Source organism: Scophthalmus maximus, chromosome 5, assembly GCF_022379125.1.
Source record: "Scophthalmus maximus strain ysfricsl-2021 chromosome 5, ASM2237912v1, whole genome shotgun sequence".
NCBI lineage: Eukaryota > Metazoa > Chordata > Actinopteri > Pleuronectiformes > Scophthalmidae > Scophthalmus > Scophthalmus maximus.
In genome coordinates this window covers 9,436,339-9,461,264 of record NC_061519.1, presented here as the reverse complement: position 1 = coordinate 9,461,264, position 24,926 = coordinate 9,436,339, and the positions used below count along the sequence as shown (strand labels likewise).

The 24,926-nt window shown below is 43.8% G+C and overlaps 1 protein-coding gene across 6 annotated transcripts in view; it reads left to right on the top strand.

Annotated features, from left to right (window-relative positions):
- ctnnd2b (catenin (cadherin-associated protein), delta 2b) overlaps positions 1–19,447 on the top strand; it is a 153,939-nt gene extending 134,492 nt beyond the window's left edge. For 4 of the 6 annotated variants that reach the window (XM_035635199.2, XM_035635203.2, XM_035635201.2 and 1 more), the window contains 8 exons: positions 1,792–1,965; positions 3,191–3,341; positions 5,441–5,690; positions 8,177–8,270; positions 8,481–8,607; positions 12,933–13,061; positions 14,365–14,441; positions 16,455–19,447. In XM_035635199.2, coding sequence (XP_035491092.1) covers positions 1,792–1,965; positions 3,191–3,341; positions 5,441–5,690; positions 8,177–8,270; positions 8,481–8,607; positions 12,933–13,061; positions 14,365–14,441; positions 16,455–16,718 — 1,266 coding nt within the window. In that variant the 3' untranslated portion in view covers positions 16,719–19,447. The remainder of the gene's footprint in view (positions 1–1,791; positions 1,966–3,190; positions 3,342–5,440; positions 5,691–8,176; positions 8,271–8,480; positions 8,608–12,932; positions 13,062–14,364; positions 14,442–16,454) is intronic. The other 2 variants (XM_035635200.2, XM_035635202.2) reach the window with 1 other exon arrangement.
- The last annotated feature ends 5,479 nt before the right edge of the window (positions 19,448–24,926 follow it).

Genomic DNA, 24,926 nt, shown 5'->3' with positions numbered 1-24,926 from the left:
CTTGATGACGTGACACTATTGTGAATCTTCTTAAATTATGGATGTTGTTCATTGCTACACCACAAGGTTATTACCCAGCAGCATTGGGAGATGATGGCTTCACCTGTAGATTCGACCAATTTTTTAAAAACTTTCTGTCCAACGACTATGATCCGACTCAGGCAGATTCTCTCCCTGGATCTCCTGGGTGTTTCCATCTGTTGCCAACGGGCAAAGTTTCGCCCTGCCTTCAGTTAAGAAAACAAGCTCTCTTTTCGTTGAAGGATTGGCAGACACCGAACGGCTTCCTCGGAGTAGGCTCTAACCTCTTGTCATGCTAATAAGCAATCAGCATCGCATTCTGGTTGAGTGGAAGACGTCTTTTGCAACTCCTGGTGAAGCCCTGGAGATCGGGGGGAAAAAAAACAACCCTTCCGGTGGATTAGGGTGAATTGCTCATTAGCCCTGCATGCTTTTTGTTTTTTCTCCCCCCCAGCCCCTTCCCTTTCATTAACGACTAAGACGGAGAAAGGATATTTCAACGAAAACATGAACCAGGCCTTTAAATTCCATTTGTTCGCGCGGAGCCTTAAACGAACGCCGTGTGTATCCAAGCGGAGCCGGGGAGATGACAGTTCCTAAAAACTAACCCTGGGACCAGGAAATAAAGAGACGAGTCATAACCCCGCGCTGTAGAGATAATACGTAACCCCGCCAGCACACCACCCAGCCCCCCGCGCCCCTCCATCCGTCTCCGCTCCAGTGCAGCTGTGGGTGATTACCAGGAGGTCGCGATTGGGGAGCTTGTTGGAGAGGGCACAACTCCACCAACTGTGGGGTAATTAGAGGAGAGGAGGTGTAAAGGGGGTGTGAGGCAAATTGGGGTAAAGTGCCGGATGGAAAAAACAAAAGGAAGAGTGAGGGGGAAAGAGGAAGGAGAAGAATAAAGACAGACAATCAAATGAACACCCAACGCCACATTTGAAGACGGATTGCGACCCAGCGGGACGACTAGGCCGGTCCACTTCGGAGGATACCGCATTACGCAAACGTGGGAGCCGAATCTTAATTAATGTAGAAGAACAAATAACCTCAATAACGTAATTCCAGTTCATCGGGATTCTGTAATTTGAAGCACAGACAGGGAAAACCTGTTGTGGTATCTGATTTCTGTAAAAGTTGACTGACACAACTGACATCGAGTTAATGGTCAGCGTCAGTCTGCAGCCCTGGATGAGCCGCAGGTTGAGATCGGTCAATTTCTATTATATGTGCATTTGAAAGTGCAATTTTGCAATTTTGTACATGCAAAACTAAGGGAAATGTAAAAATATATATTTATATATATATATTTATATATAATGTTTCCTTTTTTCATAGTGTACCTACTCATCCACACTGTATTCCATCTGATCTGACACCACTGATCTGTGTGAATGATATTGCAGGTTCAATGTATTCACGAGCCATCATTTTCACAGTTGTTATTAATGTATGATGTGCGCGTGCGTGTGTGTGTGTGTGTGTGTGTGTGTGTGTGCGTGCGTGCGTGTGTGCGTGCGTGTGTGCGTGTTCCAAATGCATCGTCAATGCAGGAGAAAATGTCAGATTTAAATTACAGAGAAGATGCAAAAATAACATGCACAAATAGATGAATGCCAGCTTATTTGTGCACTGTTTATGAATAGTAAATCTTCCCTCTCCCTCTTTGCCTGAGGGGGGACTGTGCTGGCACCCCACCACCATCAAACCTCGCCTCACACCGAATTCAAAAGTGCCTTTCAATATTGAATCATGTCTCATCTTCCACAGTGGGATGGTGTCGGCCCGTTTCCAGACTTGGCGGAGCCCCCGAAAGGCATCCAGATGTTATGGCACCCCACCATTGTCAAGCCCTACCTCACACTGCTGTCTGAGTGCTCCAACCCAGACACCCTGGAGGGCGCGGCCGGGGCCCTGCAGAACCTAGCTGCTGGCAGCTGGAAGGTAAGAGCTCCGTCCTGTGGCTGTGACATTGTGATATTAAAGGGCACCTGCCCAAGTGGATAGGAATTCCAGTGGGTGCCAGAAGGCGTTTTGAAGGGAGAAATCTCAGCACACAGCGACAATTTTGTGCCGCGTGATAGAAAGGCCCACCTGCTGGGCCCGCCTCAGCACCCGTGGGTTACATGGGGAAAACTAAACCAACAACCTCAAGATTTGGCTGAAAGTTTCAGAAACACCAAGTAACTCTGAGAATTTTGTTTTGTCTGACTACTGAATAAACCATCAGGTTTATCTTATTTTTGGTGACATTCATAGTTTCCACAGGATGAACCCCAATGACTTATCATAATAATAGTACATTTTATATAGCGCCTTTCAAAGGACCCAAGGACGCTTAACAATTCACACACACACACACACACACACACACACACACACACACACTCACACACGAAAGTCATGAGGGATTGCGGGCCTTGGTGAACATGTGGATTTTTAGGAGTTTTTTGAAAATGTCCAGAGAGGGGGCATTTTGGATTTCTGAGGGGATGGAGTTCCAGAGGGTGGGGACTGCGACACAGAAGGCTCAGTCCCCAAAAGTCTGCAGTCTGGTGTGGGGGCGATGGAGAGCAGATCCCTTGTCTGTGGACCGCAGATTCTGGGATTGAGTATAGTGATGGAGAAGCTCCAGTAGGGCACTGGGGCGGGGGGGGCAAGGGCATGGAGGGATTTATTGGTGAGGAGGAGGATTTGGTAGGTGATGCGGTGCTTGACTGGGAGCCAGTGAAGGTGAGTAAGGACAGGGGTGGCCTGCTGCCAGGGCCTGGTGTGAGTTAGAATACTTGCAGCTCTGCACATGCTGGAGCCTGTCCAGGGCTTTACTGGCTTTTCATTTATCACCACCATCAGATGAAACCTTTTCCCCTTAATCAGTTAATTATCTCGACAGCTACCTGATGGATTAGCACCAAAGTTTGAGCGGACATTTGTGGTGCCCAGAGGATGTATTCGTATAACAATTAATATCACGCCAAAGTGCATTGGTGTTCAACAGCTGTTGAAATACATTATGTCTAATAAATTCCTAGTGTTGAAGAAAGGTCCCTGATCTATAAGAAAAGTAAGACATGTAATAGTCAACACTGGACAACAATGATAAGGAAAACAAAATGTTGCATTGAAACAACTCTCCGATGTCGTCTCTGTCCACCTCCATCCCCCCCAGTGGTCGGTGTATATCCGGGCTGCAGTGCGAAAGGAGAAGGGCCTCCCCATCCTGGTGGAGTTGCTGAGGATAGACAACGACCGCGTGGTGTGCGCCGTGGCCACCGCGCTGAGAAACATGGCCCTGGACGTCAGGAACAAAGAGCTCATTGGTGGGTGGTTGAATTCACAAGAACATTCTCTCAAAGTGTATAGTTGTACAAAAAGTCCCCGGCGGGGTGTTGCTGAATTTCCATAATGAACTTTATTTGAGCACTTATGTCGAGTGGTATTTTCTGGATCCTACTGGAGTCATAATTCTCCCCTAACTGAAAATAATGGCACAGAGAACAAGTGCTGCTATCTCGACTCCACTTGGAGAATTACTCACTCGCTTTAGTGCACAGTGTGGTACTTGTTCAAGTGGACGTGTTCAGCAGAAGTTTTTTTATTTTATTTAAACTGAGCTCTTAAAATGTAATTTGCGTCGTGGGTTATAACCGTTGGTGGGTTTGTTTGTGATAGAATAAAAGAGAAATATCGTTTTATAATAGGTTCTTGTGTATGTAGATGGTTTATTTTCTTTGAGCACATAGTAACGTTGCTCTGACTGATTTTCCCTTTGGAGACAAGTGATGGTCCCCATGGCAACAGCCTCGTGCCTCCTTCCACTGTCTCAGTCTGAGGCTTGAGGCTCTGAGCTAAGCTATGCATGCGTGTTTGTGTGTGTGTGTGTGTGTGTGTGTGTGTGTGTGTGTATGTGTGTGACTGCGTTTGTGTGTGCAGTCTGCGAACATCCATGTGTGTAGCGTAAGGAGGGTTGTAATGTCAGTCTGCCACAGGACATGCATGTGCAGTGTAGTTTGACAGGACATGTTGTCCCACCCTTACCTCTTGTCGTGTCAACAGGATGAAATTGCAATAGAGACGCAGCATATTGTTGTAGTTGTGTCCTCAGTGCTTTCTTCAGCACTGTCTGCACACACAGGCCCACTGGGAAGACAACTGTCGTTTTATTGCCGTGACGGAGAGCTTCACTTTAAGAGTTTGCAAGCGAATATTGCCAATAATGTAAGTAGCATGGCAAGTGTTGATCGGAGCCGTTCACATTGTTCAATTATATTTGATAACTCACTGTAATAAGCCAGTTTTCGAAGTGTGAATTGCTTTTGTTGTCTGGAGAGAATTGTGTTTTTATTGCCGAAACAGAGAAAGTCATTAAGAAGGTTGAACCGAGCCCGTGTGTGTGTGTGTATAAGTTATAGACGCGGGTCTAGTTATAATGTTATTGTTGAATTGATTTCGTACATAATCTTGCAGCACCTGTTGTGTCATTTTTGCCGACAGTCGTGTCAGGACCATTTTAATTCAGTTACAACAGTTAGAGAAGAAGCTGTTGCCAACACATCACTGCAACTGCACACATAATAGTGCTAAATAGATGATCACATTAGCATTAGGTTGCTCTTATATAATAACTGAGAGAAAGTGGAGTAGATGTTCTTTACACCAGTGAGATTTTTAAGGCAAGGAATTTTACAGATTTTATTTACAGAAACACACGTGGTGCTGATGGGAACTGTTGGTGGGTCATAATGCGCCACTGCCGCCGCCACCCCAGGGCGATGACCCAATCAGAATGAGGGGCAGAGCGCAGAGAGGACAGGATTGCCTGACAGCAGTATTGGGGTGTCGTGGGAAATGTAGTCAGAAGGTGCTCGATCATGTGACCACATCTCCGTCAGTTGTCTAAAAGGGGCAGTTAGTCAGATCAATATGAAATGTATCTTTAGGCGTTAGTGCCTGAACGTTCTCTCTTTTAAGAGCAGGTATTTGTTTATTGGTCAACAGTGGTTCCCGTCTTCACGATGTTCCGTCTATGAGCAGGAAACCAAACTACAGAAAAGTAAACTGTGTCAGATCAATATCTATAGCCTATAGTATAAATCCAGTTTAGCGCCACACGTTGCCAACTTCATCTACTCATGGATGAATGAATTCAGCCGAAAATAGTTGTTTTTTTTAAAAATCAATTCAATCTTTTCTGTCAGACTCAGTTGAGAAATAACTCAGAGAGATAGGCATTGATGTTCGATTTAAGGTTCCGCCAAAACCACATAATAAAGAAGTGAATTAGAATAACAAAAGCTCTTTTTTAAACTTACATATTTTATTTCTACCCCTCCTTCCCCTTCCCATTCCCAAAACCCTTTGACCTACATTACTCCACCGCACCCCCCCCCCCCCCTCCCCCCACTCTCCCTGCCCACAGGTAAATATGCCATGAGGGACCTGGTGCACCGTTTGCCTGGGGGTAGCAACAACAACAACAGCACCAGCGGCGTAGGCGGGGTCTCCAACAACAGCGGCCTGGGGGGGAAGACCATGTCGGACGACACCATCACGGCTATCTGCTGCGCGCTGCACGAGGTCATCACCAAGAACATGGAGAACACCAAGGCTCTGAGGGACGCCGGCGGCATCGAGAAGCTCATCGGCATCGCCCGCACCAAAGGAGACAAGTAAGCCGAATGGGAAGATTGTGACAGACGGGGAAAAGGGAGCGCAGACACTGTTGTGGGATAGTGTTCTTTCTTTTTGATATCATGTTGTATTTAAACAGCAAACAACATTATAACAAGTTTAAAACTGACATCAGAAAGAAATGTAGGCCCCTCTTTTACAACGATTGTAAGACGTGACTCAATGTGGCCGTCCATGAACGTCAAAAGACAAAGTCCAAGAGAACACAGGAGCCACAGGTACTTTGTATTACCTTGTTGTTAGAATCAAAATCAAAGTACGCCATCATATTTGCTGAATTCAAAAACTCACAAGAATACTATCGTAATTTTTTGAGAGGAAAAAGTCATAATCCATCCATCCATCATCTACCGCTTAATCCACTTAAGGGTCGCTGGAGCCAATCCCAGCTGACATTGGCAGGAGGCGGGGTACACCCTGGACAGGTCGCCAGCCTATCACAGGGCCACATACAGAGACAGTTTGATTGTTGGGTCCTCCAGTTCGCATCTCTGAAGGTCTTTGGGCAAGACACTTAATCCTGTTCTGGCAGTGTATGACAGAAAAAAGCTCTGTGTATAGCATCGCTATATGAATGTGTGTGAATAGATAAATGTCTTTTATTCTAAAGCACATTAGAAAAGCGCTATATAAGTACAATCCATTTGATATTCATAGCCTAAATTATTACTTTTTCTTGTAATATTATGACATTTTCTTGTAATATTACCATAACAAAGTATTTTATTTTCGTTATCTCAGATTTATCTTTATCTAAGTTGCCCTAATACTCTGTGGCACAGTCACTGAATCAGGATCTATGAATAGAATAATGCCACCACGAGAATTATAAGCTCTGTAATTGGATGTAATCACACACATAATGGTACAAATAACGCAAAATAAAAATGACAAGCCGCCGACATTGCATCAAACATAACGGTGACAAATTGACAGCGTCACTGTGCTTTAAATAAACAAGTTGTAGGTTTATTTGCCTCCACATGTACAATATTGATTGTGGGACGCACACCTCCGTATATTAGCTGCTGTATTAGAAGGATGAGTTTGGTTATTTGCTCATAGCAAGTCGGCAGAACAGGGTGATGCATGGTGTATCTGTTTAAAAAAAAAAAAAGAGATATATAGGCCTGAATATATAATAATAAGTAATTGTTGGAGTTGGGGCTGGAACACGGCTTTGGTCGTGACTGGGTGGAGCCATCATGCAGCAGAGGGGCAGGGGGAGGCAGGAAGAGGAGGGGGGGAGTGGAGGTTCAGAGAGGCTGTGTGCTCGTCTCAGAGCCGTGAGTCACTAGAACAAACAGTCAGCTGGGAAAAAACAAAACAGAAGAAAGTTTGGCCAGTCTCTTTCCTGGTGGCTCTTCTAACAACTGTTTATCAGCCTACCTACATTTTAAACATTGTTTTTATTTGACTGTGATGGTAGAGTTAGACAGGACAAGGGGGGTGTAAGGACATTTCAATTCCTTTGCATTACGAAAATAAGCACAATTTAAATTGTCTACAGTCCAGGATTTAAATACATGTATGTCTATTTTTTGTCCGTACTAGTAATATTTGAAACCTATGTGCCATTCATTTACAATTTGATACGTTCATTTCCATAATTTCAGGTAGTTAATCCTTTGTGAGTTTTGGGAATGAACCGAATGAACTCCACTAGAGTCAAAATCTTTTAAAAAACTGGTGAGGGAAAATAGAGAAAATTCAAAATGTTATTAGATTTCACTCATGCTGACCCTGTCACACACTTTCTTTAACATGGTGCTGTGACTTCAATTATATAGTCGTCAAGTTTTAGTTCTATTTTTTTGTAATTAATGCAAATTTTTTAAGATATATTTCACAAAATAAAGTTAATTTCAATGGCATTATATTTTATAAAATAAGGAGATGTCAAAAATTTCAGATGCAGGTCCTCAAGTTTCATACATACGTAGGACCAAGGAGGATGATACATTTTGTTTATGTTAATGCTCTTGTTAAGAGTTGGTTTTTGGGAGAGTGAAAACATAAAAAGAGTTTCTAATTCTTCAAATTTAAGTTCCCTGCTTTGCATCGCTGCAAGGACATGGTTTGCAATTGCAGAATCCTAATAATAAAAATAGCATTCACCGAAATGACTCGAAGAAATAATGTTTCATATCCAAGGTGTTGATAAGGCCATATGAGCCAATTAAACCGCTGGTCATCAGTCAGCCGAGTCAAACCCTGCAGCTTGCGGGATGAATTATTGGCCAATCAATCAATCAGCCGAGCAATTATGCAATTTGGGCCGACAATGATTTAAGCGCCGCATCTTTGGTTGTCTTTCCACTCTGGAGTTAGCGGCAGCGTTTTGTAGTCTGCGTCTTGTTTCTTCATTATTACGCATCGTTATATTTTTACAACTCCCAAGAGTATGAAACAAAAGCAAAGGACGGTCGAGCTTTATTCTGTATGTGTCTTTTTCTCTCTGCTGAATTCCTAGACATAGTCCCAAAGTGGTGAAAGCAGCATCTCAAGTCCTGAACAGCATGTGGCAGTACAGAGACCTCCGCAGCCTCTACAAAAAGGTAAAGTCCACGTGGCCGAGTGTGCTCCGGATGAACAAACACTGAAAATGCCATTCGTGTCAATGCTCCCATAAATATTGCTGACAGACTGGGAACTGACTGATTAGCAGGGATGCTGTTGTAAGGCATGTAAATATTTCGGACTCTCGTCTCCTCTACCTCTCTTTCTTTCTTTCTTTCTTTTCCCCCGTCTTCTCCTCTCTCCCTCAGGATGGCTACTCTCAGTACCATTTCGTCGGCTCTTCCTCCACAATAGAGAGGGACAGACAGCGACCTTACTCTTCCTCTCGCACTCCGTCCATCTCTCCCGTACGGACCTCACCAAACAATCGATCAGGTGAGCCTCCCACTCCGCCGCCTCTCCTTTTGTCCTCCATAATTCTCTCCATCAGTGCAGTCAAACCTCACCAGTGGAGCAGTAAGTCTGTCTTTAACCTTCACACCGCGGCGGCTACTGACAAATGATTCTGTTATCATGTAAAATCCTTGCACCTAAAACAGCTCCACGTCCTTGCAGTGGTGAAATTAAGGTTTGACTAATGTGAGTCCTGCAAGGCCTCTGTGTTCGATTTTACTAAACTCCCCCCCCATCAAAAAAGATGAGCACAACTCTTTGCTGGGTTTCTTAGTTTCTAAAAATGACCGTGGGACAAAAATGACATCCAGAATCCGAAGATAAAGATGGTAATGGATTAATTGTGGAATATGATCCAAATGTTTCCCTAGGAACATCACCAAAAGCGCCTTTTAAGACATACAATATGTTATATAAAGTATTAGATTTTATTATTATTATTATATGGCTCCTGATGCACAGGAGGAAGATGTAGGAGATGGTTTATATAAATGGAGGAAGAGAAGTGTAGGCTACATTAGTGACGGACATTGAACCATATTTTTGCTGTTGAAGCCTCATTTAATAACCATCTTGGGTATGAGAGTTGTTCACCCCCGCTTCTCACGGTGAATCCTTGAATAAATCAGTTTCATAACTTAATAATTTCTGCTGCCTATTCTATAAAGTCCAGGCATTGAATGACAGGATGCTATGAAAAGTGCTAAGTGGATATTCAACATATCATCCATGTAGTTGGCATGAATGAAAATGGAAAGTGTAGGGCGAGAGTTAAACTCATCCACAATGTTCAGTGGTTTATTAACAGATGATAATGTCATAAATTTATGACAGTGCTCTTAATCAGGCTAAAAAGACATGCATTTAACTTCTCTTTTTTTTGCTGCTTACTTTGTGCTGCTTTTGAGCCTTTACATTAATCTGACCTATAAAACTGTGAGAGGTCTACTGACGTTTAACACTTAAAAGTGACACAGGAGCAGGTAGAGGTGTCAGGATATCAGACGGGCCCACTGAGCTACTAATTTGCATCATTAGGTTGATTATGTTAAAGGCCTTAAAGAGCTCCTGAGATAAGAACCTCATTAACCCATGTCAACGCCTAATGCTCTCAACATCATGTTGACAGCCTCAGTCCATGAGGGACACCTCTACGTGACCCTAAAGACACTTTTAAAGGTGACATATTATGCAAAAATCTATTTTTTCAGTGGTTGTGCACATAAATGTGTGTATCTGTGGAGCCTGCCAACCCTACAGCCTGGCTCTGAACAACTGGTTCAGATTTACCTCCCATTGTGATGTCACAGTTGAACTCTCTTTTAAGGTAACTTCGCCTGCAATCTGAGAGTCTTGTGAAGCTGCGTGACATTTCCTACACATTTTGAAATCGGTTGACCAATCACAAAAGACTGGGCCAGCTGGCCAATCAAGCAGACTGGTGTTAATCGGGGGAGGGGCTAAAATATATCCAGCTGTTTTAGACAGAGGGTGAAAAGAGGAGCTGCAGGATTTGACAGTATGAGGACACTGATGCCTCTTCTGAACATTAGAGCATGTAAACCTTTTCAAGTGGTCACCCAGATTAAAAGTATGAACCTGAATATGAGCATAATATCTTTCCTTGATTGCAGTTTGAAGTCCTTTTAACTAGTTCTTCAAGCAAAAACTATACCACTGCTGTCGACCTGTTGAGGCGAGAACAGTCCGCTTTCTATACACCCTCTTCTATCAGTCACCAAATAATAATGATGATCTAATATATTGCATAATTAAGTCTCAATTGTTTGTAGACAGAGGTATGACCAGACACTTTTCCTGCTGTGATTTAATAGTCTTTATGCCAATAACAATTTGGTGGAGTAACTGTATACTGTATGTAAGAGTTACCCTAAAAATACATCTGACTATGCCTTCGAAAGGGGGTATTAGGGGAACTGGATAATTAAACCTTTTTTCTTTCAGTGGAAAATACCCATCGCACTGAGCATACTCAAGACATTTAGTCAGAACCTCTTTATTAGTGTTTCAGGTAAAATTGGAAAAGCAATCCACAAGCAATGCAGAATGAGTGGATTGGCATTGCCCTCAAGTGAGCACAATGAACACTTCGTTTGCTCCCTGCGAGGATACTTTTAAATTCATTACATGAGGATCTTTCAGCGCTCAATGAGCTGGGTCCAACATTGGGCTTTGTCATTGCAGGTTTTTCTTGCACGCTATTGTGAAGTCCAAGTAAAAAATGCTCATTGCCTCCACATTTATGAAACGTGGTACATGTCTGAAAGGGGCTGTAGTATCAGCTCTGCAATAAATGTATTATCAGACAAGTTGATGTCGTTTCCATCATAATTCAATATCACTCAAAGGTCTGATTGTATTAGAGCTGCAAAGGTTAATCAATTAATTGATTAGTAATTGACTCCTAAATTAATCGGCAACTATTTTGATAATCGATTAATCGGTTCAAGTAGTTTTTATGAAAAAAAGTCAAAATTCTCTGATTTCAGCTTCTTGAATGTGAATATTTATAATAGAATAATATATTTTCTGGTTAAATTGCTCCTCTATGACAGTATCCTAAATGTCTTTGATGTGTGTGGACAAAACAAAACATCATCTTCACCGTTGTCTGACATTTTATGGACCAAGCAACTAATCGATTAATCGAGAAAACAATCGTCAGATTAATTGATAATAAAAATAATCGGTAGTTGCACCCCTGGATTTTATGTAAGACTCAGAGTCTACATCCATTCTAGTGGCTCTGTGCTTTGAACTAAATGCTAACACAAGCATGTTAGCGTAGTCTAACATATAATATAACATTTACCTTGTTCACCATCTTACATTTGCATGTTAGCTTTTGTTAATTAACACAAAGTACATCTAAGGCTGATGGTAATGTCGTCAGTTTGGCAGATGTTGGACCATTAACCAAAGCTGCAGTTTTGAACTGATTGATCAGCCGTGATTAAGATTCATTATCTTGAAGCTATAAATGTCTGAACCAAAGTTGTAATAGCTGTCCATCCAGTAATGGACTGATGAGCGACTACACAACAAGCTGCTAGAAGAGTCAATGCAGTTCATCCTCTGCTGACACTGAACGGCGATGCATTGCAGTAGTTATTGGAATGTTTCACTCCGATTGGTGAGCGTGGACCGTTCCACATCCTCCGAGCCGTAAAAGTTAGCGTGGCTAAAATGCCCACACTGGAGAGATGTGGATTTATGACGCTGTCAGCTGACAGTGGCAAAATGATAAATGCTGTAGTTTGGAGGCTAATTTCACTTTTTCATTTTTTTCATTTTGTTGCTCAGTTTACAAGTTGGAGAGCAGTCCCACCAAGCCATTCGTTTCATTTTGTACTGTCGCAGACATTTTCCACATACCAAAACAAAAGTGTTCCTTTGTGTGTAAAGATCCTCGGTGCACATTACTGCAGCAGCAGGCTGTGGATAATTGGCATGTAGGTGCAGATATCACAATAGATAATATTAGCGGCGCATTAATGAGCGTATGGATCAATGCTGACTGTGTTATACCGCACAGAAGAAAAACAAAGAGACAGATGCGGCCACAAAAAACACACACACACACACACAGGCCGGCAGGCTGCATCACAGCCAGCAGCTTCAATGAGAAGGGGCTGTTGATAATGAGGAACTATTGGGGGAAACATTATAGAACCATATGGCACTGATACAATAGACAGGTTTTTCTCCAACATGACTAGAACCAGATCTAACTCATTATCCTTACCACCAAGTCCAGCGTGTGTCATTTTTTTCTCTCCCAACTGTGGGTGTGCCTTAATTGTTTGTAATACGTCCTGGTACTAAAGACATAGGCAGGCCTTAATAATCCAGTGGGAGTTCAAGATGGAGAAAATATGTCGTAAATACAGGCGGAGAGAGTGCCCCTCGTTTCTCACTCATCCCTGGGTGATGGTTGGAGGAAATAGTTCCTCCAGTGCAGCTGCACAGTGCTGTGCCTTTGTCGAGAGTCAGGCAGGTAAATGTGGAAGCTGAAATACTCTGAGAGGTACAGTCTTCTAATCACTCCGACCTCCCGGCTGTTAAAGGACTCCACTGTAGAATCAAGACTTGTCCCTCCTGTTCCGGTCTAATCCTTATCCATTGATATTGTGCTGATGATGGCCTGAAGGTGTGCGTGTGGTCATCGAGGCTCATATTGTGAGGATCTAAATCTGTTCACACAGTCACATTATCGGGGACTCGTCTGCCTTATATCTTCCGTATTGTGAGCGCGCGCGCGTGTGTGTGTGTTTCTGTGTGCGCAGCAAGTGCACCCGCTTCCCCCAGGGAGATGATGGCACTGAAGGAGAGGAAGGCCGACTACGAGTCGACTGGCAATGCCAGTTACCATGGCAACAAGGGCGAGCACACATCCCGGAAGGACGCCATGACAAGTAGGAATTTCAACACCGCATGTCTGACGCCGAATCACACACTCACATACAGTAAAACCGCTGTGTTTCGGCTGAGTCGATACTGTAGCTTTGGAATAAAAGACAACGCAGTAGTGTGCGGACAGGTCTGGTTGTATCTGTACAGTAAAGCTGGTTATGAAGATGGAGGCAGGAGACAGTTATCTTAGCACAAAGAATGGAAACAGGTGGAAACCTCTACCCTGCCTCCGTCTAAGTTAAACACAGTCCACTTTCCAGCAACTCTTAAACTAAGTTCTTTTGTTAGTTTTTTTGACTTCCAGGCACCTTTCCTGTTAATACTGGTTCATACAATAAAAACAAAATAGAATACTTGCATTTTAAAGACTACCGATTTTGCAGTGATCAATCAAATGAGTTACAAACAAGCGTCAGTGTGTTAAATCATGAGCTTTAAAAGGGACCACAAGTGGATTGTGTTACTTGTACTTGAGCCAGACTAGCTATTTCCCCCTGTTTGGATAAGACTTTATTAATCCCACACCAGGGGAATAAACTTGTTACAGCAGCAAGAGTCAAAGGCATCAGGGAAAGAGGTGGATAATCAAATATAGCAACAAAAAAATATACAGTAAAAGCAAACAATATACAATAAAAGCAAACTGGATGCTTATTGGCTGCTGATACCATAGAATATGAATATATCTCCAAAATGTTTCACCCAAGTCAACCTTTGTCAGTGATTTGAACACACAGTCATTACATAAATTCTGTAATTATGTGTCCTGGAGGATGTCAATTTACTTCTTTTTAAATCAAAATTCTACAATCGGTCGCTTAAAATTGACCAAACGAACTGGAGTCTTTGAAATCTGATATCGCCTGGTGATGTGGACGACTGCCGTCGCACGGACAAATAACAATAATAATAAATTTCATTTATAGAGCACTTTTCATTGCTAAATACGTGTGGTCAAAGAGGTCCCCTTCGCTAATGAAGGAACTACAGGGTAATTTGCCAAAGCTCGCAACATAAATAAAGTCGACCATAATGAGACGTTTTGATCAATAGTGCGCTTTTACGTTGCTTTTGTGAGGGTTTTCCGTGTTTCATTGTGTTAATCCTTCCAGACACTTTAATGCACTGACAACGGTCTCCGAGCAGGAGACAATTATCACAAATGTATTATGTTCCTCGTGATCCTCACTGGAACATTTGCCACAGCAGGTACCACACTGACTGCTTTTACACTACATTGATATCTGGATAACTGGTTTCTGAGTGAGCATTCATCTAAAGTCCTCTTCCCCACTGTCTCTGTAGGTCAAATCTCCGGTGGGTCTTCAACACTGCACAGAGGAGCGTACGTGTCACCCACTGATGACCTGAAATATAATCAGGTACTAATGTTGCGCCCCTGAAAAGATGCTCTCACACTGTTGCCGTCCTATGGAGACTTAAGTACTGCAAGCAGAAATACCACAGCTTTAGTCTCAAAGTAGCTCCTTCCTTCGTGGGATGCTTTACTGCTGCCAGCTGTATTCATAGATCAAAGTATCAATAGATCAAAAATAAGAGGAGATGTAAACAAAAGAAAAAAGCAAACACCAAAAGCATGTTATTGATCACATATCAGCTTAGGAATGTGAGACGTCCCAGGGATAAACATCTGAACACCCACAACACCGACAGACTAGAAGACTTCTCTTTCACTATCTGGCCTCTCGTCTCCCGATCAAGCTCTTTCCACCTCTTCATGACTCATGGAGGGATGACGGAACTGCTGTGGAGGAAACCCACCTGACGTCTAGACGGATGTGAAATGCCACAGCCAAAACTTGAAGGCCTGATATGAATTGTATGGGTTTTAATAGTGATACCGTAAACACCCTATTAAGTCTACAAAGGTCACTCCAAACTCGTAAAATAAAAAAGCCTATATAGAACATTATTGGAATGCAGCAGTGGATTTTCTCAGGGTCGGGAATTCCGGTTCTTGTTGCCAGTAAAAGTTGTTCTCATTGCCTCTCGCGCTGTTTGGCAGCAATTTAATAGACACGCATGCCACGATCTGGTCAGCCAGCCACCTTGTTGTAAAGCAAAACTCATTGAGGCAAAGAGACTTAACTGTCTCACAGCAACCTATATATAGAAATCAATTCTATCACTGTCGGCTGGGTTAATAAATATTTTTGACCATTTGGTCCGTACACTGTAAAAAATAAAATAAAATTGGCAATAGTAGTAGGTACACGTCACAATGGCCCAAATCCCAAGTTGACTCAACTTGGCTCAACTTCCCTTACATTGAAGGCATCTAATTTTACATCCGGTACGTTTCCACCTATCTGGTATATTTGGTCGGTAACCATTCATGACTGTCATGGTTCTGCCCCATGAACCTCAGTTTCCGGTGGACTTTTATTTATTTTCCATTCCGTGTGCATCCCTAAGTTCCTAGTGTGTCTTTGCCTCCGTTAAGTTACCTCTGTCGTCCCCTGTGTTTGTGTTTTCTTGAGTTTCCTGTTTTATTGTAAAGTCCCTTTTCCTTGTGTTGCCTCACTTCCGTTTCCCGTGTCTTGTTCCTGGTGTCTTTACTTTCCTTGTCTCCTGCAGCTGTGGGTGTCCACACCTGCTCCTAGTGTGTCTCACCTATGTTCAATCTTCCCATGTGTATTTTCCCAAGTCTTGGTGCGTCCCTTTATCTTTGTGAGTTCGTCTGTGGATTTTCCCTCCAGCCCGTTTGCAGCCTGTCCGGTTCTGTTCCTGTGATGTCGTTCCCTGTGTCCTGGTTTGATTTTTGATTTGATTTTTCGTTATTTTTACCTGAAAGACCGAAAGTCTGTTTTGTTTTCAATTTATTAGGGCCCGAGCACCGACCAGCACTCTGCATTTGGGTCCTGCACCTTCAAACCTTAACAATGACTCATTATATGAGACGCTCTCAGTGCTCTTAACCCATGCCGCCAGCCGGATTCTATTGAAACCCCTAACTGTGTCTAGTCTGATAAAAGCTCTGCTCCCCATTTTGTTGTGTAAAATTTCCGGCATGAATGGTACTGGATCTGGATCATCTGCCGTTGTGCAAGTAGAAGTGCAGTGCCCAAGAATAGGCCGTATATAACAATGGACGTAGTCGCCGGGTCTGAAAAATGAAGCCAATGAGGAAGTGCCTGCAGCCTGTATTCTCTGGAATCACCAGCAGTGAAATTTCAAGCAGGCTAACTTTCCTCACACTGATTAATGAGAAATTCTCAATTTGTGGAAAAAGTGTTGCGATTTTGTGACAATGTGCAAATCTTTGACTTTTTACGCATGGCGATGATTGCAAATGGAGCTCACTCAATGAGGGTTTAGAACTACGAATCACAATTTGACTTGAGTCTCACCGATGACATTGGCTCTGTTCACAGGTCTCTTGTCAAGGCTTGCCGTCCGAGCCCTACCCTCCTTTCCAGAACCCTCCCCCGCCCGACGGCGGCAGCTACGAGGACCAGGCCTTTTACGAGAACCAGGTTCACGTGGGAGGGCGCCCCCCGCAGGGCGAGCTCAACATGCACCTGCAGGGCCTCAAGTCCACCGGCAACTATGTCGACTTCTACTCAGCCTCGCGGCCCTACAGTGAGCTCAACTATGAGACCAGCCACTATCCAGCCTCACCGGACTCCTGGGTCTAAGGGGGAGATGGGGGTGTTGGTGGGGGAGGGGGAGAGAATGGATGAGGGACGATGAATGGATAGTTTTTGAATAGGTGGAGGAGAGAAGACAGTCCCTTCCTCCCCATCCTCCCCTGTAGCTCCTGAGTAGCATCATACAGTAGGCAGCGGGACGACAGAAGGGGAGGATGGAGCACAAGAAAGGAGTATTGAGGAGAAAATATAGGACATTACACTCTTTTCAGATGGAGGAGGGGGAGAGGGGGGCAAAGAAGGGCCGGAGGCAAACGGAGGAGCGGCCATGCATGTGCATGCACACCACCAACACAGACCGACAGACACATTCTCTCGTCGTGTTTTGTTTGTGATCAACAACGGCTCGAGAAGTTCGGGGCGGACAGAAAGACCCGATGCACCCGAGGGCCTCTGGATGCAGAATGTCAAAGAGAGACGGACGCGAGGAAAGATGAAAATGAGGGAAAAGCATGACGGAAAAGGCGGGAAATACTGTACATTGGGACGAAGAAGGGCAACGAAAGAGAGAAACTGATCAGTGGACTCAGGGACGGAAGGTTGTGGACCGCGAGTGGCACGTGAGAGAGACACCCGGGAGAACCTGTAAATATGTGGTATAGCAAACGTGGCTTTTAGTAATGTGAAGCACAAGAGGCAGAGCTGTAGGACATGTAGATCGTCTGTCACACGAACTTTTGTTTCTTCTCTGGCTTCAGCGTGATGTTTCCTCCCTCCGGGCAAAGAACTCTTCTGGACTTTGTCATTTGTAACGATCTTTTCTTTTTCTTTTTGTTGTGTTTCTACTTTTTTAATTCTTGATTCCGGTTGTATAGTACTCGGATGTACATTGTACATTTACGGAGACGCATAGTGTACTGTACATTGCACTATTTTCTGTGTCATGTCAGGGCATTTTTCACCGCCAGGTCAACCTCACTCCCTCTCCCCCAAAACACACACACACACACACACACACACACACACACGGTGTCTGCACTCAGACGGTCTGAAATCATATCACAGCTACAGACGGATGTCAACACGTCGCTGACACGGAAGCGCTGAGTATGAATTGGGTATCGAAGCATCAATTCTGGCAGGTCACGGTGCTCCTTTTACTGCCCTGCAGATAGTTTTTCACAGAATAACACAGCTGCCAAAATAGCTGCAGAGAGCCGCGAACAGCTGAGAAGCCTTTTCCTTGACAAAACTCTCATTTTTTTGGAGGCCGGCTTGTTTTTTTTTGGCAGCTTTCTTTCCACATTAAGGCCACACATCCCCTCTTTTTTTGTTCCCATGGGCCATTCCTCCAAGTGAACTGCGCTCCTTGTGTATATAACCGTGCCAAACAAGGGTTATTTCCCCTCAGCTGAAGAAGGCCGGGGGGGGGGGGGGGGGGGGGTTAAGGGGTGCGTTTAAGGGTCCAAGTTCTGCTGAAGCTTTCAGCCGAACATCCTCATGGTTCTAACAATGCCAGTTTGTAAATGCTTTGTTTTTTCTAAACTGTGTTTTACTGGGATGAAAACTGTCCAGCGGCACCGGGACCGGGGAGAAAAATTCAAAATGAAAAACTTAAAATAAAAAGAAAAGAGACAAAAGATACCCACAGAGGGACTGTGACCAGGCGGGAGCCTCGCTTCCTCCAAAGTTGTACAAAATTAGTTGATTTCTGTGTTGTAAAATAATCAATGTTTGAAGTACAAAAAAAAACTAAAGAAAAACTTTTCTGAGAGATGGGTGGCAATTCTAACTTCATGGTAGACAAAACTGTTAATAGAGTCTGGATATATATTATATAAATATAAATATATACTTTTTATGTGCAGATGTGGATGTCACTTATAGCAGCAACATTATGTTAAAAAAAAAAAAAGAAGAACAAAAAAAAAGAGTACAGCAACATGTAGGGAATTTCGTTCACATTTAATTTCCTGGTCAACACACTAAACTGTCGACTCGTGTAGTAATGTTGTTGCTGTGTGGAGTAGAGTAGACCAGGGCCCAGGGATCCACGTTGTCACGGAAGCAGTCCGAGAAAAAAGGTGCTACGTCTGTGAGAGAGAGCCTGCGACGTGCCGGCGCACGTTGTGAAATTCAGAGCTGTTGATTATGAGTTATTAACTTTTTTCTACATGTCACAGGTGACCGGTTCGGACCACATGACAACCGAACGGTCACAAGCGTGTTTCCTCCCAAAGGTGTGTTTCCCGTGCATGAAACTCCCAATTGGTATCATTATGCTTTAAAAGAAAAAAAAGAAAGACAAAAAAACCCCCCGCATTCCATGGACGCATGAGTGTTTGTCGACAGTAGATCTGAAACTTCACGGTGACTTTGCTTTTCCTGTTTTTGTGTGTGCGTGTGAGAAAAGGCGAAATTGTAATACGTGACAACAGTCCCTGGTTCTCCCTACCCACTGCTGTTGTAGAAGACCTAGAGGTCTGACGCTTGACAAAATGATTCATGATGCAACGTGTCCCCACTGAAACACTGGATGAGAAAGCAGACGTACTGTGATTTGTTAGTGAGCATCTTGGGGGGGGGAACTGACGACGTTTTGTATGTCCTTGTGATCCTTAGGCAGAACAACTGTAAGAAGATATGACATCGGTAACCTTCTTTTTTTCTCTTTTGTTGCTAGGCCAAACGTGTTTCAAAAAGAGAATTGTGAATCTTTCTATTGCCTCAAACAGATTGCAACTGCTCCAAAAAAATATAAACGGACCATCAAAGAACCTCTGATTTTTGGGAGTCGTTTGTTTCTCTTGTGGTGAACAACAACAACAACAACAACAACAACAAAAAAAGAACGGTTTGGTTTTCTTCTACGTTTCGTCCGTGAATTAAATGCTGACAAGTTTTTGCTTCTGCTGCAACATTGCAAATTTGACTCACAACGAACTGGAGCTCACTGGAGACGGTTCATCCATCCCAGGGAGCGGTCACTTTTTCAGCATCTCTGCCGGAGTGGTGCGTTCAGGGACACAAGCGGGTCATCGGTTGTCGGGCAGCAGTAAACTGATGCGCTGTGTAGGAAAATTGAAGCAGAGAGGAAACTTTTTTTTCGTTAAGTTGTTATTCAGACGGCAACTCTGCTGCAATCAAGAGCACTCCACTAAAAGGTGGCCCGCGGGGTTTGTCCTTATGAATAAACAAGCTCTTGTTTATGTTCCGTGTCATTTACAAACAAACGCATTGTGCGTACCCTTGAGGTATCCGACTAACGCGTCGCGCGAATCTCGCTCTTCACAAAACATTTGCCGAGCTGATGTTTGTTTCCTTCTTCCTTTTGCCGCCAAGTGTTTCAAATGCAGCGTTGTTCTCGTCCATGTTTACCAGCTCCAAGTCTTCTTCCCCCGCCTCTCACGCTGGAGTGGCGTGAAACCGCGGGAGTGTGTAGCGCGTCACCCGCATGCACGCGCGCCCTCGTGCATCGAGCTAAAATCAACACCAACAAATGACGTCATCATTCAGACCCGATGTTCTCATTCCTTGGATTGAGAGGAGTTTGAAATGGGATGGGTGGATTTACCTAAGCGTTGTTTTATTGTGAATGTTTCATGATGGAACGGTGAAAGCAGGACACTGACATAATTTTGAGCATGAAACAACACGTTTAACACGAGGACACTTGATGGATACATGATGGAACGTGAGCATTAACTGCACCTGAAGATAAAAGAACTTTTGGAAACAGGCGGCCAAAGTGCTGCAAACTGCTCCAGGGCCCCGGATGTGGGGTGGGTGGGGGGGTGGGGGGGGGGGGGGGGGGGGGTGGGGGGGGGGGGTCCTTGTGTGTTAGTGGCCTTTGTCATCATCATCTCATCATCTTCAACCGCTTATCCGGGCTCGGGTAATTTGTTTTCCTGAAAATTTGTGTGGGAATTTAGAGTACAGACGTACAGTATCAACTGGGTCCTGCATTATTATCTGATCACAAGGACTCTTATAGTCACCTTGGGTCAAAATCAGGTGGTATTACAGTCGTGGAGATTTTTGGGTCTCAGTGTGGAATTTAATGAAGCTGACATCCATGGTGTAGTGTATGCAACTGGACTTACCGGGGAAATTGGAGGCAACAGGAGCCCGAAGGCCAATTTTTTTTGGCCCCCTGTTGGCCCCTGACTCTCCCGCCTGCTATGGGAGCAGCTGGTGACGGACGAGGGCAATAAAGACAAAACTCACTGCACTTGACCGAGACCAAACACGAATGGGTGAGACCAGTGAAGGAGGCCGAAACTCTTCTGAGACAAGCGAGAAAAGAAGAAGAAACAACGGCGGAGACCAAGTTCTGAGGAAAAATAAAAAAAGATGGGACTCGAATGGACTTAACTCCCACGGCCCTGTGAAGTACCCTCAACTATTCTGGCACTCGGTTTAAGTCACTGGTTGCAAGACGGTGATGTTCAGAAATTCTTTTAACCATCTTCCAGCTTATTTTACTGCACGGATACACAACTCAACTGACACCATGAACCAGTGGTTTTGGTCTGGACCCACATGGACGTTTGAAGCTGGCTCTGAACACAGGCGTCATGGTGGGTTGTTTTGTATAATGCATCGGTATGAGCTCGGCACATCAGATACAGTGGGGGGCAATATATATATATATATATATATATATATATATACAGTATATTAGCCTGTTAACCATGGGCCAGTTTTTTTTTTCTGGCCATGGGACATAAAGATGCCGGATGATGCTGTTTCTCGTGAGGAGGCCTCAGAAATTTTGTTCAGAGCTTCAGACGAGACAAAGAGGATCATATTTTTTTTTTAAATTTGATTAGACATGAAAGGGTGCTTGACTGTGTACTGTATGAACTTGTGAAGGGACGTGAGTGCTCTCTGGTGGCCTTTGCGAGCAGCTGCAGCGCAGGTCAGGTCGGCAGCCATCTTCTTCTCCGAGGCCTGTTCTGCATGGCTCGCTGCGGATAGATCACCTCACCACGGGCAGAGATGTTGTCAGCGAGGGCCGCGGGGGGGTTAGGTCACGGGGGTTTTCATTGCACGTGCAACCGGTCGTAGAACAAAGCCCGGACGAGGTGTCAGTCACAGCTCCAGTAATGGGAGGCAGGCTACAGGGCGTCTTTCTTCCTTATCTCGGCCGCACCACACGTATTTCAGCAGGATGCCTGCTGTTTTAGAAACGGCCCGCTTGCAGACTCCCGAGGTCTCTCTGGCGCGGCTGAGGAAGTGACACGGAAGAGGCTTTCGACGTGCTCCCACCTCATCGTACGTAGCATTTGACCAGCCACCCTTGAAAAGGCCATTGAATGAGAGACGGACTTTTTCTAGATGTTTCCGTCTGGGCTCACGAAACAGCCACAGTTTCGATCAAGTGGGAGAATCCTGTGCTGATCCAGCGCTCCGAGATGACAAAACTACACAAAACTCCCCCGGACAACATGCAGATATCTTTTCCTCACAGAAAAATACTTTTAACCAAAGTTAAAACAACAGTTTTTCTTTTACACTTTAGGTTTCTTCCACTGTCGCCACATTGTGAAAGTGGTCAAAATGAGCTATTCATTTGATTTACTATGAATTATTTTGATTTTTAATCTTGATTTGATGGTCAATTTTACAAAGAGGCGGACAGGAAACAATGGGAGAGAGCGGGGGTCTGATGTGTCGCAAAGGTCCACAGCAGGAATCAAACCGTGGACATAAGGCAACGCACCGGAGCACTCCCACAATATGTAAAAAAAAAAATCAAACAATTACATTACTAATGTAATTAATAATTACAATAATTAAAGTCTTTCTCTTCTGCTGCATTTTTTTTAAGGTGAACAAAAATATCTTTTAGATCAGTCTCTCACGGAACAAATAATGCTGAAATTGGTTCTTGCATTTTCCATATTAATGGCAGCATTCTAAAAAAAAAAAGAGTGAGAGATCCGAATATAGAAACTAAAATCTGAAACAACCTCTGCTGCAGCGTTACGCAGTGACCCCGAGCCATGTGTCCTTGATAAAGATGACGGGTGAGGTTGCATTTTCTTTTCCCGCAGAACAAGGTGCAGAGCTCAAACATCGCCTTGGTGTTGTACAGTTAACTGTCTCTAGTGTGCAGACAGATTAAATATTGAATGGGTATTTAGCATTTTGGGGCTTTTCCGCCTCACGGCACAAACCGAACATCGGTTCTAAATGGCCCACTTCCTCACTTGAAAATATGATTTCATATTTTTGATTCATGAAGTCATAACTCAATGACGAACTGAAGCCCGATTTCCTATTGGTTGCCTAAAATAAATCAACTTTTATGGAGATTTAAGTACTAAATGAACCACATCTGACACTTTTCCTTTTTGCAGCAACACATTTAGTCAGAGCCGGCCCTAGCATATATGGGGCCCTAAGCAAATGTTTGATTTGGGGGCCACCCCACCACCACTAATACTATTGCCAACGCTTGATCGTTCGCACACCTTCTGTAAATCTAACACACTCATTATCAACTTGCTTATATTATACTAATGTTAGCCTTTATGCTCCTCTGGTTTTTAATCTTAAAATGTAACCAACTCACAATGGTGTTCTAGTGTTAATTCGTAACTTAAATCTACGTAGTAGTGTGTGGACTTTTGAAAGCAAGAGAAACTTTGATTTTTACGTGGGGAATATAGCTGGCATTATATTTTTCTAAAGCTACAGTGTGTAATATTTAGAAGAACGTATTCACAGAAATGGAATATATTGTCCACAACTATGTGTTCATATATAAATTCACCTGCAACAAAGACCAGATGTTTTTTCGTAAACCTTGAAATTTCAGCGCTGCCGGAGACCGGAAATGGAATCGGTGGGGCGGCACCACCAAGTGTCCCCTGTCGGTTGCTCAGTTGGTTGCGGTATGCAACTTTACCACCAGATGCATACAAAAAAAAAAAAAATACAAAAATTACACACTGGGGCTTTGACTAATGGTTCGATTAAAACGCTAGCTAGTTTGTTAACTTTAAAACATTGAAATTAGTCACGCAAACATAACTTTATCTTGCTGTCTTTTCCTCTTCCTCTGCTTTCATCTTCTTTTTTGTGACATTGCCTTTACCTTTAACTTCATACGCTACTTACTGCCTTTTGCATCCACTGACTACAGTTGTATCGTGCCTATCGTTACATTGCGCATGCCCCCCCCCCCCCCCCCCCCCCCCCCGGTGGCCAATGGGGCCCAAAGTAGCTGCTTAGTTCGCTTCGGGCCGGCCCTGCATTTAGTGCATCTGTATCTAACAGCCCTTCTAATGAATTTTTTTAATTTTTTTTACGTGAATGATATTACTTGCGATTGTCCATGCTGGTGCTCCCGCACTCACGGAGCAGGAGATCCACACAGTGTCCGACAGTGGTGGACTACCTCACGTGATTATTCAGGAAGTCAACAAGTCGCGGCTAAGCTGTTTATTTTTGGCTCTGCTTTTCAAATTCTCCACAAAGACCTCACAAAGCCCGCGTGAGCCGGCTCCTCTGGCTCGGCTCAGCTCAGCTCAGCTCAGCTCAGCTCAGAATAATCAAAATACGCAACTTCCCCTCCCTTTGCAAATACCTGTTGTGCCATGTATCAGTGCTATTTCTTGGCTTTTCTTCTGCGTGCTCAGCGATCCTTTCCCCCCGTGGCGATGTGCTGCAGCAGCCACTCGCAAATCTCCGTTCAGCCACCGTGTCTGAGCTCTTCTCTCCATCCTGCGGAAATCCCTCCGACTGGCTGTCACCTTCCTGCCTTTGTCAGCCCTTATTTCTGCCCCGTTAATATTCATCTCTGGCTAATTCCACTGTCTAATTCCACTCGATTCAGCCTTTTATCTGATGCGATTCGCCACACTTTTGCAGCGCCGTTTGGCCTCTTGTCTTGTTGCAGTTTATTTTTTTGGGGCTCTTTCTATATTCTAAAAACGTTCCTCAGTCATTAACCATGTCTCTTCAGAATTTACTTTCTATATACAGCTGAACTGCACAAGCAAGTGAGTAAATATAATTGCAGCCAGCTTATGTTTTCTATTAATGTTGTTCATTCGCATATTCGGCAAGTCGCAAATATTTTGGTACTGAACATATTGGGAAAATCTTCACAGACAACATATTTGTTTTGCAGTAAAGTACCTGATCTTAAAACATCCACTTGACGACTGCAAGTGAGTGCACTAGTGTGCAATGTTCACAGTGACTTCAGACATTCAATTATTTAAAAAAAACACACATCATCCC